This window comes from Hypanus sabinus, chromosome 3, assembly GCF_030144855.1.
Source record: "Hypanus sabinus isolate sHypSab1 chromosome 3, sHypSab1.hap1, whole genome shotgun sequence".
Classification (NCBI taxonomy): Eukaryota; Metazoa; Chordata; class Chondrichthyes; order Myliobatiformes; family Dasyatidae; genus Hypanus; species Hypanus sabinus.
The window spans coordinates 80884275-80902858 of NC_082708.1; the positions used below are offsets into that span (position 1 = coordinate 80884275).

General features: G+C 40.1%; 1 protein-coding gene across 1 annotated transcript; it reads right to left on the minus strand.

Moving 5' to 3' along the window:
• Positions 1–328: 328 nt before the first annotated feature.
• Positions 329–1847, minus strand: LOC132390784 (uncharacterized). The gene has a single exon (XM_059963332.1). It carries the CDS (start codon positions 1513–1515, stop codon positions 592–594), a length of 924 nt encoding a protein of 307 aa, XP_059819315.1. The 5' UTR covers positions 1516–1847; the 3' UTR covers positions 329–591.
• Between the last annotated feature and the right edge of the window lie 16737 nt (positions 1848–18584).

The following is an 18584-nucleotide window of genomic DNA, read 5'->3' on the forward strand; positions in this document are numbered from 1 at the left end:
ATTTTAGCTAATCTCATAGTCAGGGACAATGTATTTTAATGTGATGTTTTGTTAATGTGATGGTATTGGGTTTGCTGACCACAAAAGCTCGTTGATCTTCAAAAGCTTGTTCATTTTCCATGGTTATGTTACTTCTGTTTAAACATATCATGGGTTAATAGTGAGGAATCATATTCTGGAAGAATTAGAGAACTTTTATTTATAGTAATAAACAAACACGTCTTAACCCAAACACGTGCTGGAACATTCCAGCAATCCTGTGCATGCTCAGTGCTCTGTTCAATCATGTACTGGCACATCATTGCACGTGATTGCACCACATCTTCCTTTCCTTAAAAAGAAAAACAATTAACGTTAATCAAAACACATCTGTATAAGATAACTGAAAATCTGAAGTTGGCTCTTTCTTAAAGTCTTTGTGATTTCTTCTTAACACTGTTCCCTCCTCTGTTAGAACATGTACAGTCTGGTCTGCATCTTGTATTCTTAATTTGTCTCCTTGTCCTTGAGAAAAAAGTCTCCTTAGATCAGTCAATTCATGTTCCACTTCCACTTATAATGAAAAACAAATCTTTTTTTACTTCACATAATTCATTCATTAACTGTGTAATCTCTTTTTTTATGCTGAGACTTCATCACTGCAATAAAACTTCTCAATTCCTTCACTTGTGCTTTCACTTCTTTCTTATACAGTGCCCACTGTGAGCGTTCTTGCTCTAGATGGTGATGAAACTGAATCTTGTATTCTCTCAGTGTCTCTTTCATTATCGCTTGCATTGAAGCAACCTCCTCCTGCCATTGCTTTTTCATATCATCAATTGCCTCCTGTTTGGTCATCTCAGACACTGCAGCTACCACTTTTATATTCTCCATGTCAGTATTTGCCTCTGTGAACTGGACCTGCAGTTGAGTAACATCACCTTCTGCTGACTGTAATGCAACGTTCTGTTGCTTCAGCTCTGTGTCACTATCCAAGACTAAAACTCTTTTCACCAAATTAAGTCTTTCACAGGCAGATAAACCCAGAATTGACTGTACATTTTTTGGTATGAACACAAATGAAAGGGTGTGCACAATATTTTTGTGTGATACCTTTGCCACGCATGTTCCTTTAACTGGAATGTCTGCACCTGAATACACAATCACTTTTATATTCGTCTGATGTAACTTCAGTCTTGGCTTTAAAGTATTAAACTCAGATTCTGCAAGAACATTTACTTGCACTCCAGTATCAAGTTTTAACAGAATATTGCTTTGATTCACTTGCAACAGATTAGCCCAGTCATTCTTACTTTGTTTATTTTCACAAAGCACATCGATATAAAATTCCTCACATTCATCTTCAAGCACAGCATTTACTTGTTTCATTTTATTTTCCTTCTTTCCACCTTTACAACAGCGTGAAAAATGATTAATCTCACCGTAGCCATTACAAATTTTACCATATGTGGGACGCTGATTTAGACAATGTTCCCGCGTACAGCGATCACATGACTTTTTTCTTTCCAATGCCATCTTGCTTCTCTCGGTTTTGTTGATGTATTATTATATGTCTTGATGTGTTTGTGCTGTTTTACAGCATTTACTTTGCAGATTTCAACAAAAATCTCTTCAGCCTGCAATGTCACAGTTTCAGAAGCTTTGCAAAGTGCCAAAGCTTTTTCAAAACTTAAATCTTACTCTCTCAACAGCCTTTCTCTCAGAGCATTATCTTGAATGCCACAAATAATTCTATCCTTAATGAGAGAGTCCGAGAGCAATCCAAACTCTTATGTTCTACTATGCTTTCTTAACTCAGTAACATACTGATCAATTGTTTCAGCAGCTCTCTGCAGACATGTGAAGAATTTATATCACTCATACGTTAAATTATGCCTAGGTATACAAAATATTTCAAATCTGTCCATTATCGACTTTGAATTGAAATTATCTCCATCTTCGAAGACAAAATTATTGTATACATCTACTGTGTCATTCCCAAATACAAGGAACAAAAAAGTACAGCTTTGTTTATTTTCCGAATTTTCTCCATAATCGATTGCTGATAAGTACAGTTCAAACTGTTGCTTGAATATCCTCCATTTCTCAGCTATGTTTCCAGTCACCTGAAGTTTTGATGGAGCTTTGCAAACCTTCCATTTTACTGGTTACAGTCCAAACTTTTTTCTTCTTCTTCTTGTTTTTCGATTATCTTTGAATCTCCCATATTGTTCTTCCAGAACCACTTCTGACACCATGTTATGTTACTTCTGTTTAAATGTACCATGGGTTAACAGTGAAAAATCATACTCTGGAAGAATTAGAGAACTTTCATTTACAGTAATAAACAAACATGCCTTAACCCACCCACATGCTGGAACATTCTAGCAATCCTGCACATGCTCAGTGCTCTGTCCAATCATGTACTGGCACATCATTGCATGAGATATCACCACACTCCACAGCAAGCTTAGCTGCCAGTACCACTTTTCAGGTGGTGGATCCCTTCTTCCTACCAAGGAGAAGATACTTCCAGCTAACAAAGCAGTTTAAAACCCAGTTCATTGATTTTCAAACAACCTTCTTAAAACACATTTAAACTCACAGAGGAATTCTACCTTAAACATTTTCTAATTACAAATTACTTCTGAACCACAAACAACTTATAAAACATAAATCATTTCTTAAACACAGAACATTAAAGTGCAATCCCAATAAACTATAAAATACATACCCATGAGTTATAGATGAACAAATCATCTGTCACAGAAACCGAAGCCAAAGAAATTATTCTAATTCACCTTGTGTTTCTTCCAGGTTTTCTGGAGTCCCTCTACCCCATTGATAATAAGCCTGAACTTCTCTCCACATTCATACCCTTTTTCTTCCACATGGGTGACTTCACATGCATGTGATATTTCCTTAGATATTCTTTTAACAAAAATGGTCCAAAAACTTTTTTGAAGACACAGTCCACAATTACTGTTTTGTATCAAATTTCCTTGAAAACATAAATATGTCAGTTACTTATTATGCTAAATGACATTATTCATCTGGTCTGCAAGCTTTCTTGAACTGAAAGTAGTCAGATTGTCTCTTTTGAAACAAACCAAATTAATAACCTAGTGCCTTATATTACACCTCAAACAGCAATAAACTAGGTGTAGCGTGCATCTACTTTTCACAGACAAAGCATCTGCAAAGCTGCTCTATAGATCTCTATGGATAGTGCTTGTTTGCAAAGCTATGTTTTTACTTCAAGCTGATTACTACTTTCTATTTGCATTTTAGGAACTGAAGACTGACTCCTGATTATAACCAGAAGTTAAACAAAGCAATATTAGTTGGAAGCTTTCTTACAATTGTTTACTTACAAGTGGCATCTTCTGTGTTTAGGAAGTGAGCAAGGCAAACAACCAAGGGGCCCATTGCCCAAAAAGTGAATATGTACCACATTATGTATGCCTGGCATTTTACTGTTTACTTCAAAGCAGCATTTCAGTGTTTCAAATCTCATGATAACTGTAGTTGGTAGCACTTGGTAATCAGAACTTGGCCAAAAAAAACATAATATCAAACTATTTAATATTCCTTTCATGTCAAATCACCAAAATTCTCAAAAATATTAGAAATTTAAAGCTAAGAATTTTGTTAAGGTAAATATCTGTTAAGTTAGACAACCTCTCCTCCTCCACTCTCATCCTGAGCACCAGTGTGCCTCAAAGCTGTGTACTGTGCCCTCTTCTGTACTCCCTTTTCACCTCTGACTGCACTCCTGTACATAGTTCTAACTCTTTAATCAATTTCGCAGATGACACCATGGTGATTGGCCTGATCAGAGGTGATGACGAGACGGTCTACAGGGACGAGATCCAGCACCTGGCTGCGTGGTGTGCCGACAACAACCTGGCCCTTAACACCCAGAAGACCAAAGAGATAATTGTGGACTTCAGCCGTGCTGGAAGCCACACTCATGTCCCCATCTACATGAATGGACCTGTAGTGGAGCATGTATCAAGCTTTGAATTCTATGGTATCCACATTTCCGAGGATCTTACCTGGTCCCTGAACTCCTCCATCCCGATCAAAAAGGCGCAACAGCTCCTTTACTTCCCGTGGAGCATCAAGAAAGCTCACCCTCTGTCCCAGGATACTGACAGACTTATACCACTGTACCATTGAGAGCATCCACACCAACTGCATCTCACTGTGGTATGGCAATTGTCCTGTATTAGACTGCAAAGCACTCAAGCGGGTGGTGCAAACTGCCCAGCAAATTATCAGCACCTAATTATCCAGCATTGAGAACATTTACCATCAACGCTGCCTCGGCAGGGCAAGAAGCATTTTCAAGGATGCAACTCACCCTAACCATGGACTTTTTACTGTTCTCCCATCCAGTAGGCACTACAGGAGCCTCCGCTCCCACACCAGCAGGCTCAGGAAGACTTTCTTCCCTGAGGCTGTGACCCTTCTGAACCTCACGTCACAGCACTAAGCAGTATTGCACCCATATTGTATTGTCTCAATACTTTTATATTTGTGTGCTGTGGCACTTACTTTTTATCACAGTTATTTTGTTAATAACACTATTCTTTGCATTTCTGGTGTTACAATCCAGCAACAATGAATATATATAATTGAGGCAGGTTTTTTATAACAAATAAAACATTTATTAAACACTGTTAAAAAAAAAACCAAAAGTAAACAAACGGTTAACTTAACCGGAAGTCAACTGTGATACGGCAGCTCGAACAGTTCTTAAAGCGAGAAATGCAAACTCAGTTCTTTAAAGTAGTTTTGCAAAAAAAAGTCCAAAATGATTTACAGTCAGTTAGGGGAGACTTTCCATGGAGTAATTAAATCCTTTTTCTCGATGTTACTGCTGATCCCAACCGAAGTATGCTTTGCCGAGGGACTTACAATTGAAAGAAATAAAATGGCTTAAAGGCACTGACCTTTCCTTGGCGAAACTCTGCATCCATCTCTCCGCTCTTTTTGGAAAGCAGGAGTTATCGTGGACACAAATTACTAATTCCTCGTACGAAGATTAAATAAAGGTCGAATCTGTTTCACCGTAGACATTAACTTTCCTCGATCCTCCAGCATTTCGAACTTCAATGAATCTTCACTCTCCACTGGTCTGAACTGAACTGGCAGTATTGTAGCAAAACTGCCGGCAATAACCTTTGAGATTTAAAGCAGAAAGTAAAACTCCACTTTAAAACAAAACTGCATCATAACATCGAATACACAGTAAAATGTAGTCACTGGCGAATTCAACCACGAACTGCCTCGCGTCACAGGGAGGGGTTCTCCTTTTATACCCTGTTGAAAGAAAACCATTACATGACCTCCCACTGGCGGGAAAACTATGTTACTCCACCATCACAAGACCACTACATCACGCCCAGCATAGCCTCAATTACATCATGGTCATGTGACAGGCACAAGATACCCATGGGTATGTAACGCTGGTTAGATGCTAACTGCACTTCATTTGCCTTTGTATCAGTACTCAGCAAATGACAATAAAGTTGAATCTAATCTAATAACGCAAAGAAGTTCATTCCATTCTAGAAAGTTGTAATGTTTCTTTGAAATCTGCTGAGCATAATCTGTTTTGACTTAAATGTTGACATATCATTTTTCCTCACCTAAAGCGGAACCTGCTTGAAACATTTCCTTTATTTACTTTTTTCTTGTCATGTACTGACAGAATACATATTTATGAGATCAATGGTTTATAGTTGTAAGGTAAATTATTTCTTCCAGTCAGGTGAGGGGGGGGGGGGTTGTGTGTGTGTGTGTGTGTTCATCCACATGTTCCCATCTAAGATGGATGAGCATTTTTCTGTCATCACTGTCAGCCTTGCATGATTAGAAGCAGAACAAATCCTCATTTAACATGACTTAATAATATCCTATAGGTTACATTCAGATATATACTCCCAAACTATTCAAGTTTTAACTTATGAATATGTTTGCAAGATTAAGGAAAGTTTATGGCATCATTCTATGTTCAAGAGAACTGAGCTGCAGCAGATTCCTTTCATTGAAGCACACTCGTATCTGAGCTAAATCACCTTTGACAAATCTAATACAATTTTTTTTGAAGATGTGACTGCTTAGATGGTAAATGGGAATGCAGTGAATATATTGCACATAATTTTATCAAAATGGCAGGAAGAAAACACAAGCTGACCCATCTAGAGCATCACAAACTCCTCTTGCTAGTTAATTGCTGCTGTGAACTGCTTTGGAAAATCATACGCTGTTGAAAAACTTTGCAAGGTCCATGGGTCCCTCGGTAAATGATAGAGGTCCATAGCATAAAAAAGGTTAGAAACCCATGGTCTATAGATTCAAGTTATTTGTATTCAAGCGTTTCCCATTAGCCCAAAAATAATTGGATCACTGCTGCCTCTGCTCTTTTTTCCGTCTTCCTTGGAGATAGAGTCATCTCCTAAAGGAGCCACAACAGTAATGACTTTGGATTTTTAGAAGATTTTCAGTGAACATTCTTAAGAAGTAATCAGACAAGTAAGCAGAATGGAAGGTTGCCAATGAATGGTTGATAGCCAGGTAGCAAAGAATTGTTCAGATTGGAAGCAGGTTAATGTCATTATCCTACAATCAACATCATCTGTACATAGAATTAATTCTGATTTTTACATAAAGAGCATCATCTGAAGATTTGATTAGAATGGGCTTTGTGAATAATGCTGAAGAATAAGATATTTCAGAAAGAGCACATCTTTGACAAACAGTGCAGAAGGTCGTTTCCCTGTACTGCTTCCTTGAAAGTACCGTCCAGTTAGACCAAATTTTCCCAATAATTTACCTACAAATTTGTAAAATTATCCCTTATAAAAGTTTTAACTAATCCCTTTTGAAAATGACTGTGAAGTTTTGCTGCCAAAAGCCTCTTGTCCATACATTCTCTCATTCCTCTTCTCATGCCTGGCAGAGTGAGTGAGTAAGCAAAGTTAAATACAATTTCTTAAGTAATACGCACAAAATGCTGGAGGATCTCAGCAGGCCAAGCAGCATCTATGGGAAAGAGAAAACAGTCAACGTTTCAGGCCAAGACCATTCATCAAGACTCAAGAAGGATCTTGGCTCGAAACATTGTCTGTTTACTCTTTACCATAGATGCTGGCTGCCCTGCTGAGTTCCTCCAGCAATTTGTGTGTATTACTTTGATTTCTAGCATTGCAGATTTTCTCTTGTTTATGTTTTACAGTTTCTTAAGGTTAAATATGAAGGTATGCATTTCTTTACAGTGTGAAATTAATAGAGAGGCACATAAATGGAAACTTTGTACTTCAATTACATATGTCAAGTAAAATTATAGTTAAATAAACTGGAGTTTGTGCACTGAGATGTATCAAGAATTTACTCCAGGCTTCATCAATACTATCAGGATAATATTGGTGGAAAAATCAATGGAAAATGGAAAACCACTGAACAGGATTTAAAAGGCACTTGGACAGGAACATTGATAGGAAAGGTTTAGAAAGATTTGAACCAGACACAGGCAAATGGGATGAGATTAGATAAGAATCTCAGTTGGTAAGGTCCAGTCACGTCAAAAAACCTGTTTCTGTGCTGCATAACACACAAACTTATAAAGATTTCCAGAAGTATTTTCTTGTAGTTGGCAGTTTAAAGGATTGAATCTCATATAAAATATTCTAACATATAACTGTAAGATTTAAAAAAATATGAACAAGTCAATGTGCCTTCCATATTAAAGTGTTTTGTGCAGTTTTGTCATGTATTATGGGAAAGGTATTGAAGATGGAAAGATCTCACAATCTGCATTCCCCAAGATGATGCCAAAACAGGCATGTAATACTCCTGAGAAAAGACAAAAATATTGGGACTGTTTTCACTGAAGGCGTGTTCCAAGAGAAAGCTTGAAAGGGGATTTTTTTTTTAATTTCAAATCAGTTTTAAAAGGATTTTGATATGGCCAATTAGAAGGAATATTTCCTTTGTTACTCAGTCAGTGATGAAGGGTCATTAATTTAAAATTGTGACAAAGTGGAGAGTGATGTTAAAAGAACTTTTGCTGTATACATGATTGTCAGAGCATAGCACGTTTTGCCTCTGAAAATGATTAGAGCAGCAAACACCATATCCTTCAAGGGAAAATTGGATGTTTGAACCAGAAGAAGATAAAAGACAAAGGGGAAAGCAGAGTGATGGGGTTAGACTTTGATGACTTTAGCAGAGTTGGTCTCTTGATCAGGCCAAATGATCAACTGCAAGCAGTAATGTTTTTAAGGTTTCTTTGAAATAAAACATTTCATCACTCGTTTTAGATATATATTCGGTGAATCTGACCAAACATGGGAGATGATGAATTGACTCCCAAATTGGAGCGTAATCAACCATTCAGCTATGTTTAACAAGTCAATTGGTGATAAAGCTATCTCATCAGACCAAGTAGAATCAATTAGAAGTAGCTGTACTGATAACACTGGTTTAATTATAACATAATCACCAGAATCAAATCAGTAAGCAGGTCAAGTTACAACATTAAGGCAGATGGTTTTGGACATGAATGTTAAGCTCTTTTTAGTTTTGCATCTCCTAAAGTTAACTTTGGAATTTAAAACTTCATTGTATTTTAACTTCAATCTTATACATTCCTGTTATTTAGTATTCTATGAAAGTTGTTAATGAGTTTTTTTTATTTCTGCAATGTAAAAATATACATTAATAGGAGTCCAAAAATATTGATTTAAAATCACAGTAGGTTCAATGTAAATATATTATTGTGTGTAAATTATCCAATGATAATACATGTACATTGTTTGCTGATGACACTAAATTCCATGGAAAAGGAAATTCTACAGAGGATGTTGAGAGTCTGCAGAAAGTCATCAATTCATAGCTACAATGAGAGGGCAAGGCTGTGGCAAAGAGAGAACAGGGAGAGATGTAAATGTGAGATTATCCACCTTGGGAGGATTATTATTTAAATGGTGAAATATTGCAGCACTTTGTTGTGCAGAGGGACTTAGGCATGCTTCTGCATGAATCAGAGAAGGTTGGTTTGCAGGTGCAACTGGTTATAAAGAAAGGAAATGGAACTTTGGTCTTCATTGCTGGAGAGATTAAATTTAAGAGCAGGAAGGTTATGCTGCAACTGTACAGAGCACTGGTGAGGCCATACCAGGGGAACTGCCACAGGTATCACAAACATTTTAAGAACAGTCATAGATGACTGTGTCCCCACAAAATTTTTCTGTTTCCCCAAGCTGACATCTTCAGCCAGATGAACCATGAGATCTGCAATCGACTGAAGCCCACATCAGTGGGATTTAGGTCTGGTGACCAAGTAATACACAAAAAGTCCAGGTATGACCTCTGGGAAGACATCTCAAATGCAAAGTGGCAATTCTGGATAAACCTTGAATCACTAAACGATGCTTGGGAGCCATGACAGGGCTTGAACGCTATCACCTCCTACAAAGTGAAACCAAGAGACAGAAGTGACAACAAGATTTCACTCTGCGATGAGCACAATGTCACAGTGCAGAGGGGCAAGGGTGCTGGAGGAGGGAGGACCCAACTGCAGGACACAAACACGTGTTGTAAGTTTAACTAAATAGAGTTTATTACTCTTTACAAGGAGAGCCGTGACACAAGGATAGAACAGAGAGAAATCAAGGAGAGCAAAGAAGAAGCAGGAATAGGCGTAATGGACAAGGACTCAGGCCTGGGACTAGGCTGAGACAGGGTCTAGGGGCTAGGACTTGGAGCTCGGGGATCAGAGACAGGATTCGGAACCCAGACCTCGGAGCCTTGGACCCGGACTGGACTTGGAGCACCAGAGCCAGGACTTCATACTTGAGACTTGGAACACCAAACACAGAGCCGAGACTCATACATGAAACACAAACAACAGTCCATTCGAGTAGCAACAAACGGCCTGCCTACTGAGCTGGATACGAGACGGCAAAACAATGGATGGTACTATAACTAGGCCCAAGTTTGCTCCAAGCAGCGGGAGCTCTTGACTCACCCTGGCGAGTTAACCTTGCCTGGACCCTCTCTGGCAAGGGAAGGCGGCTTGCTGGCACTTGCTTCGGGAGGAGTCTTGGCTTATTCCGGCAAGAAACTTAGTTGGCTCCGGCTAGATGACTTTGGCTTGCACTAGCTTCGGTGACTTAGTTAACGCTCTCGTGCCAAATGGCGGAAGCCAGAGACTTATAAACTGCCGGTTCGGTCGAGAGTAAATTGCCTTTAATCACCAAGCCCGAGGGACACAGGACAACAGGGAATTTAAGGGAATCAAGGAGTCAACAGTCTGGATCATAACACAAACTAGGTAAATTTAAAGGGAACCCAATCTGGACCATGACACACAATGCCTTTTACACTCACTTTGACCATCAAAACCGGAGGAATCTTCACAAACTCACAAAAAACAGAATGACCCTGAGATTTCAGTTTCTGAGACCGATATGAGAGCATCTTTCAGGAGGGTGAATCCATGGAAAGCAGCTGGCCCAGACCAGGTACCTAGCCGAGTACGAATGACCTGTGGTGATCAACTGGCTGGAGTGCTCACTGAGATCTTTAACCTCTCGCTTTGGCAGTATGAGGTACCCACCTGCTTCAAGCAGGTCTCAATTATAGCGATGCCTAAAAAGACCGTGGTAATCTGCCTCAATTACTAATGGCCAGTAGCACTTACAATACATCCACTGTGATGAATTGCTTTGAGTGAGTGGTGATGAGGCATATCAACTCCTGCCTGAGAAGCAAATTCGGATCCACTCCAGTTTGCCTATAATCATGGCAGGTCAACGACAGATGTAATTTCATTGGCGCTTCACTCAACTCTGTAACATCCGGGCAGTGAAGAAGCATCATCATTGACCATAGCTATTATTCATTGCTATCATCCCCTCAAAGCTTATCAATAAGGTTCAAGACCTAGGCCTCAATACCTCGTTGTGCAGCTGAATCCTTGACTGCCTCACATGCTGATACCAGTCACTTTGAATGGATAACACCATCTCCTCCACAGTCACCATCAGCAAAGGTGTACCACAAAGCTGTGTGCTTAGACTACCCCCCCCCCCACTCTACTCACTTTATACTTATGATCATGAGGCGAAGCACAGCTCCAATGGCATATCTAAGTTTGCTGATGACATCACTGTCATTGGCTGAATCAAAGGTGGTGGCGAATCAGCAATAGGAGGGAGATTGAAAATCTGGCTGAGCGGTGCCATAACTCTTATTCAATGTTAGCAAGACCAAGGGACTGATTGTTGACTACAGGAGGAGCAAACTTGAAGGTCCATGAGCCATTCCTCAGTGGGAGATCAGAGGTGGAGAAGGTCAGAAACTTTAAATTCCTCAGTGTTGTGATCTCAGAGGGTCTGTACTGATCCTGCACTTAAGTGCCTTTAAAAGAAAGCACAACAGCTCCTCTACTTTCTTAGAATTTTGTGAAGATTTGGCATGTCATGAAAAACTTGACAAACTTCTATGGATTTGCAGTGGGGAGTATATTAACTGGTTGTATCATGGCTTGGTAAGGAAACACTAATGCCCTTGAATGGAAAAGCCTACAAAAAGCAGTGGATGCAGCCCAGGCTATCCTCAATAAAGCCCTCCTCACCACTGAGCATGTTTATGTTAAGCACTGTTGCAGGGAAGCAACATCTATTATCAAGGACCCCACCATCCAGGCCATGCTCTCTTTTTGCTGCTGCCATCAGGGAGGAGGGACAGGAGCCTCACGACCCACACCACCAGGTTCAGGATTAATTACTACCCCTTGACTATCAGGCTCTTGAACCAGAATGAATAACATCACTCAACTTCACTCACCCCATTATTGATCTGTTTATCTTTTTGTATTTAGATAGTTTGTTGTCTTTTTCACTTTGGTTATGTATTTGTCTTGTTGGGATGGTCTTTCATTGATTCCATTGAGTTTCCTTGTATTTAGTGTGAATGCCCACAAGAAAATGAATTCCAGGGTGGAATATGGTAACATTTGTGTACTTTGATAATATATTTACTTTGAACTTCGTACTGGATGTAGTTCTGGTCTCCTTACTTGAGAAAAAGTTGCCTGGGACTATAACTACTGGAATTCAGAAGTTTGAGAGGGTAACTTATAGAACGATTTAAAAATGTACGGGATAGATAAGATAATGGCAAGAAAATTGTTTTCACTGGTAAGTGAGATTGAAACCAGGGGACATAGCTCAATATTTGGGTGAATAGATTTAGGATGGAAATGAAGGGAATCTGTTTTACGCAGTGAATCTGTGGTATTATCTGCTGAGGCAGTAGCGTCTACCTCATTAAATACATTAATGACACAATTAGATAGATTTTTGCATAACAGGGGAATGAATGGTTATGGGGAAAAGGCAGGCAGGTTGAGCTGAGTTCAAGGACAGATCAGCCATGATCTTATGGAATAGTAAAGCAGGTTTGATGGGTCAGATGATCAACTTCATTTTCTATGTCTTATGTTCTTGAAAGTGAATTCCTGCGATTTGATACAGAGGCTACAATTTGTTGGGCAAGTTACATAAACAATAACTTACTACTTGATCTGTCCTGACTTAAAAAAACTGCTGCTGTCAAATTAATTCTAAATTAAATATACTGGAGGAAGTTATCCTAGTCATTAATAGCCACAGTAGTCTTTTGATGAAAGGTTTAATGCTCCTGTGTACCACTTGAATTCTTTGGTTCAAAAGGAAATAACTAAAATACAGACATGGGGTTTTATCACAGTAAGCAAGAGATTTAAAAAGAAACTCTTCTTTTTATCAATGCCTTCTAATCTCAACCCAAACCTGTTCATTTGTCCTTTATCCCTCTTTCATCATTCCTGTTTTATTGTTGATCCTTCCACTTCATTAATTTAGCAAGTGAACCTTAGTACTCTGATTCAAATTGCAGGTGCTCACACAATATTGTCACTTTGTATTTTCAGCAATTTACAATGAAAAGAAGTTTTTGACATAATATTTTGGTAAGTTGTTTAACTGTTACTACACCGTATGGAATTACTTATTTCAGCAAATTATTCATCACTAATTATCAACAGTTGCAATAAGAAAAACGTTGGTGGAGTTTTAGCACAGCTGTGCTTGACTGTAGTCTGATTTCAGAAGGCCTGCTACAATAAGTTAATAAATAACTGTTGCAGTGGGAAACTGAGATGGACCAATGTACCCAACATTCACAAGTGCTAGAGAATACTAACTTCCTAAATATTAGAGCCAAGAATTAATATCAGAGGGGCTAAAAATGTCACTAAGAGGGAGAAGAATGGAAAATTCCTCACCATTCCCAATAGTCAGTCAAAATCAGACAAGAAGTTTACTTTGTTTATACACATGTTAATTGTAAATACTCTTGTCTGTTATACAATGTAACTTCTGACCCAGATTTCTCTTGCAGCACTAGTGTGCCATTTAATGACAGTGCATTCTTAAAGCTGAATTTCCAGGAAGCACCAAATGGGGTTTCCCAAACTACTCACCAACTTCTCCAACATGATATAGTAATCCATACCATAGATGAAACTCCTTGTTTCAATTGGCCTAAAGTATTTGCATTGGTAGTTTTATTTCAGCTTCAGATGTAGGTTGTAGGTTTTTCTTAGTGTTGAAAATTTCAAAGATCAAAGTTGGAAGTAAATTTATTATCAGATTACATATATGTCACCATATACTGCCCTGAAATTCATTTCCTGCTGACTTTCACAGTTGAACAAAGAAATGCAATAAAAACAATGAAAAAATACACACATAAAGACTGACATGAAACAATGAGCAAACTGTGGAAACATAATTAAAAAAAAACATTCCCTGCCTACCCACCAGGACATACATACAGAAAGGTATAAACACAAGAAAGTATGTAGATGCTGGAATTCGAAGGCAACACACACAAAATGCTGGAGGAACTCAGCAGGTCCGGCAGCATCTATGGAAATGAATAAACTGTCGATACTTTGGGTCAAAACTCTTCTTCGGACTACAGAAAGGAGCCAGAAAAGGCCTAATAACTTCATGAAAGACCCCACACACCCTGCTCATGGACGGTTTGTCCCATTCCCATAGTAGCATCCACTAAAGTACCACTGGACTCAGAACAGTTACTTTCCCCAAGAAGTAAGGCCTTTGAGCACTCCAAATGCTAACTCCACCATTACTTTATTATTTCCTTCAGTCACATTATATACAAACCAGCTCACTTTATGGACATACAATTAATCGATGTATATAAGCTAACTTATGTATTTATAGTGTTACGCCTGTGCCCCAACTCTGAGGGGCTGAAGGGTACAAAGTAGCCCCCTCCTTTTTGAGAATCACAAGATCGCTATTAATTCAGGTCAGGTGACCCAGGAAATGAGAGAAAGACACGCAGAATCCACAAAGGGGTTTGGAATGTCCTGGCCGCCAGCGATACAAAGCCACGGGAAATGGCCATTGTCTCTTGGAGACAGAATTGTGTATTGAGTACTGTACTATTCATTGAAACCCCTCAGGGGATGACCAGAGTGGGCTGGTGGAGGGATTGCATCATCCCAACCTGATTGACATCTGAGACCTTGTGAGTCAGGATAAAAGAGGGTCTGCGGAACAGCCCCTTGAGACACACCCGGTGAAACACTAGAAATCCCGTGACAGCGTTTGATGGCGACAGCCAGTGGGACTCGCGTGCGTCCTTTTCCTTGGCCTAGGAATTGGCCGGCGTCCACGGAACGGCTTAGCTAAAAGGACCGACTACAAAAACGGAACTCTCGAAGGATCGACATCATTAAAAGGAAAAGCTGGCAAGTTTAAAACATCTGTCTCTCTTGACTCCAACCAAAGGCTGCAGCCTGAATGAGCTAAAGACTTTTATATTTCCATGGGACAATACATTATCCCCTAGACAACGACAGAGCTCATTTCTTATTGATTATTATCATACCCTCAATGTTAGAGTTAGTATTGATGACGTATGTTATCTGTATGTTTGTATTGATATTATTTTTGTGTATTTTTACCAATAAATACTGTTAAAAATAGTACCATCAGACTTCACGGACCTCTCTATCTTTGCTGGTAAGTGACCCAGTTATGGGGTAAGTAACAACTTGGGATTTGACACCAAATTGGGGGGGCCAGTGAATCAGGCTTGTAAGTCCAAACTTGGATCTGGTATGCGGGTAGCCAGACGGGAAACCAGCAAAGATGGACGTGGATGAATTTATAGAAAACCCGACTCTGGAGGCACTAGAGGCGGCCACCAAATTGGACTTGATAAAACTGGCGAAAGGGCTAAACCTCGCAGAGGTGAGGTTGTCAATGAAAAAACGGGAGGTGCGAAGGGCCATAACTCAGTATTATATTGGGAAGAATGAGTTTGCAGCTGAGGTATTGGAAAATATCCCTGAAAAGGTACCAGCTAGTGGGACGGCTCAGTTAAAGTTGGAGAAATTAAGTTTGGAACATTGCAATTAAGTTAAAGCAGCTGAGAAGGAGAAAGAAAGAGCTGAGAGAGAGAAAGAAAGGGCCGACAAACAAAAGGAGCATGCGCTCCAGCTAAAGGAGTTGGAGGTGAAAAAAGAGCAGGACAGAGCCGAGAAACAAAGGAAGCATGAAATTCAGTTAAAACAGCTGGAAGCAGCTGAGAAAGAGAGGGGGAGAGCTGAGAAAGAAAAGGAGAGAGCCAAGAAAGAGAGAGAGTATGAGGAGGCAGAGAAACAGAGGCAACATGACTTGGACATGGAGAAGTTAAGGCAAGAGCGAAGAGCTCAAGGGTCAGACCGAGAGGAGCGGTTTAATGTTAGTCGGGAGTTGAGGGTAGTACCTCCGTTCGAGGAGACGGATATTGATAGTTATTTCTTGCTTTTTGAAAAGGTGGCAGTGAATTAGAAGTGGCCCAAAGAGCACTGGGTGGTGTTGTTACAAAGTGTGTTAAAAGGGAAGGCACAATGGGCATATGCAGCATTGTCCATGGAGGAGGAAGAGGCGGAGAATTATGTCAAAGTAAAAGCGGCCATTCTCTGGACTTATGAATTGGTACCTGAAGCGTATAGACAAAAGTTCAGAAATTTAAAGGAACGGTGGAATCAGACATATACCGAGTTTGCCTATGAGAAGGGTGTGCTCTTGGATCATTGGTGTACAGCAGAAATAGTGGAAGAGGATTTTTGGCGTCTCAGGGAGTTAATTCTGATTGAGGAATTTAAAGGTTGTGTTTCGGAGGATATCCGGATGTATTTGAATGAGAAGCTGAATAAGTCCATCTCCGAATTTGCTAGGTTCGCAGATGAATATGCCCTAACCCACAAGACAAAGTTTTCCTCGAATAAAGGTTCCCAGAGAGACCGTGGGAACAATAGAGAAAGCGCGCCGGCTGCGGCAGAGGTCCCGCCGGGAGCTAGTGGTAAGATTGAGGGGGAGAGGCAAGATGGCCAGAGATTTCCGGGCTTGACCCATTTTAATTGTGGAAAGTGGGGACATATTGCACCTAGGTGCTTTGCTCCGAGGAAGGAGACAGGAAAAGTGAAAGCAGCCGTCCCTATTGGATGTGCCGTGATAATCAGTAAATCAACAAGAGATCCCTGGGTAGACAGAGTACGAGAAGGGTCTGAGACTTGTATGTCAAACGGAACTGTGTCTGTGAGGGGGGGGAGACCCACCAGTTCCCGTGTGGATCTGGAGAGACACGGGCGCTGAACTGTCATTGATTAGCAGTAAGGTACTGGATTTTGGTCGCAAGACGGGAATGGAAGCTGTGAAAGGAATAGGAAAAGGGATGGAAATGGTGCCCTTGCATAGGATCATTATGAATTGTGAGCTGGTATCTGGACCAGTTGAAATGGGGGTGCAATCAGAATTCCTGAGAACTGACGCGGACGTCCTTCTGGGTAATGATTTAGCTGGTGGTAAGGTTTGGTCAGTAATGACACTGACGAGACAGCCGGTGGAGGTCCCACCCCTATATTCCAAGATCTATCCCGCATGCGCGGTCACTCACAGAATGTCGAGAAAGGCAGCTGAGAATGAGAGTAGTTTAAATCAGGCCAGTATCGATTTGGCCAAGATGTTTTTACCGACCCCGTACCACGAGGGTTTAGAGGGTAGTAAAACGAAGAGTAGTAAAGTGAAAGAGAGTAAGGGAGAGCGGTAGACCTGCCCTTAGTGAGGAGAAAAGTTCTAGAGGCACGAAATAAAGATGAGAAGCTGGTAGAGCTGTTAAAAGGTCCAGAGTTGGACATGGATGATCTGTCTGGTTTGGCAGAACTGTTTGAAGAAGTTGAAAATTCTAAAGGTGTTCCTGATAATGAAATGAGGGCAGTCCTTGATGAAAATGGTGCCCTTACCTTGAAGAAGTCTGCTGGGTTGGCAGATGAGGTTGTTTCAGCCCGTGGGGTTGAGTTTACTCCAGAAGGGAGTTGCCCAGAGAGTAGCTGGGAGGATCAGGGGAATTTAGAATTTGAACAGGGTATGGGTATTGAAAGCCTGGAAGAGGAAAATGTCCCGTTTGAGTGTGTCCAAGATGTGGATGCATGTGGTACTGAACCTAGTAATGGAGCTCAGAAAAAGTCTGAGGTATTTGATTCAGTTGAAAAGGAATGCAGTCCTTCTGGGTCGGATGGACATGGTTCAGTGAAGAAAGGGTTAACCTTGGTAATAGTGGGAAGTGAGAGTTCCCAGGTGTTTGTTCTCGAAGGTGTGTTAAAAGTTAGTGAGGAGATCAAAGGTGGTGAGGTGAATATTATTATTGAAGGAAATGGGGAATGTGTAGTTCCCAAATTGAATGAAGAAAATTTAAAGGTTGGACTGAAATCAGAAGCAGCACACAGAGACAATGGCTTGGTACCACCAAGCCTGTGAATCAATTACTGGTTGAGTTGGAAGGTAAAGGGACCCCACACACTATTGTTATTCCAGAGTGTGGTGTGAAACCACAGAATTTGAAATGCTGTTTGAACAAGGAGGGATTGCTGGCATTGAGACCTAATAGCCTGAAGGGTCCTGAAGAGAAAACTAGCACCTTGCGTAAAATTAAAGAATTGTGTGGAAATTCAGAAAATAGTCTAAGTTTGGAACACATTGTTGATAAAATAACTCCTATGAAAGGAGCAGACCTATTTCGCCAGGGTGCTCAAGCTCACCACGAGGGAGTTAACCGGAAAAGAGGTGAGGGTTAATGGGACACCATTTTTAAATAGCAGAAGCCGGTTTTAAGGGATTTCGACAAAGCATGCAAATAATAAAGACAACTCTTTAGTTTTTGTTTGCTAAAGAAAATAAGAAATTAAAAAAATAGGTGGTTATTAAATTGGAGTCTGATGCTTCAAGACTTTAGTAAAGTACAAGATGTTAAGGTACTAAAGGAAGTGACAATGTAATCATTAACTGTTTAGATGCTGAATTGAATGTATAACTGTATTACTCTGTAGAGAAAAAAAAACTTTTGTATTGTGTTAGGTTCTAAAATCCTGTAAGACTCTGTATTACTTCATTTTTACTGATGGTAAAAACGCATTGAAGAAAGGGGCTGTTATACCTGTGTGCCAACTCTGAGGGGCCAAAGGGTAC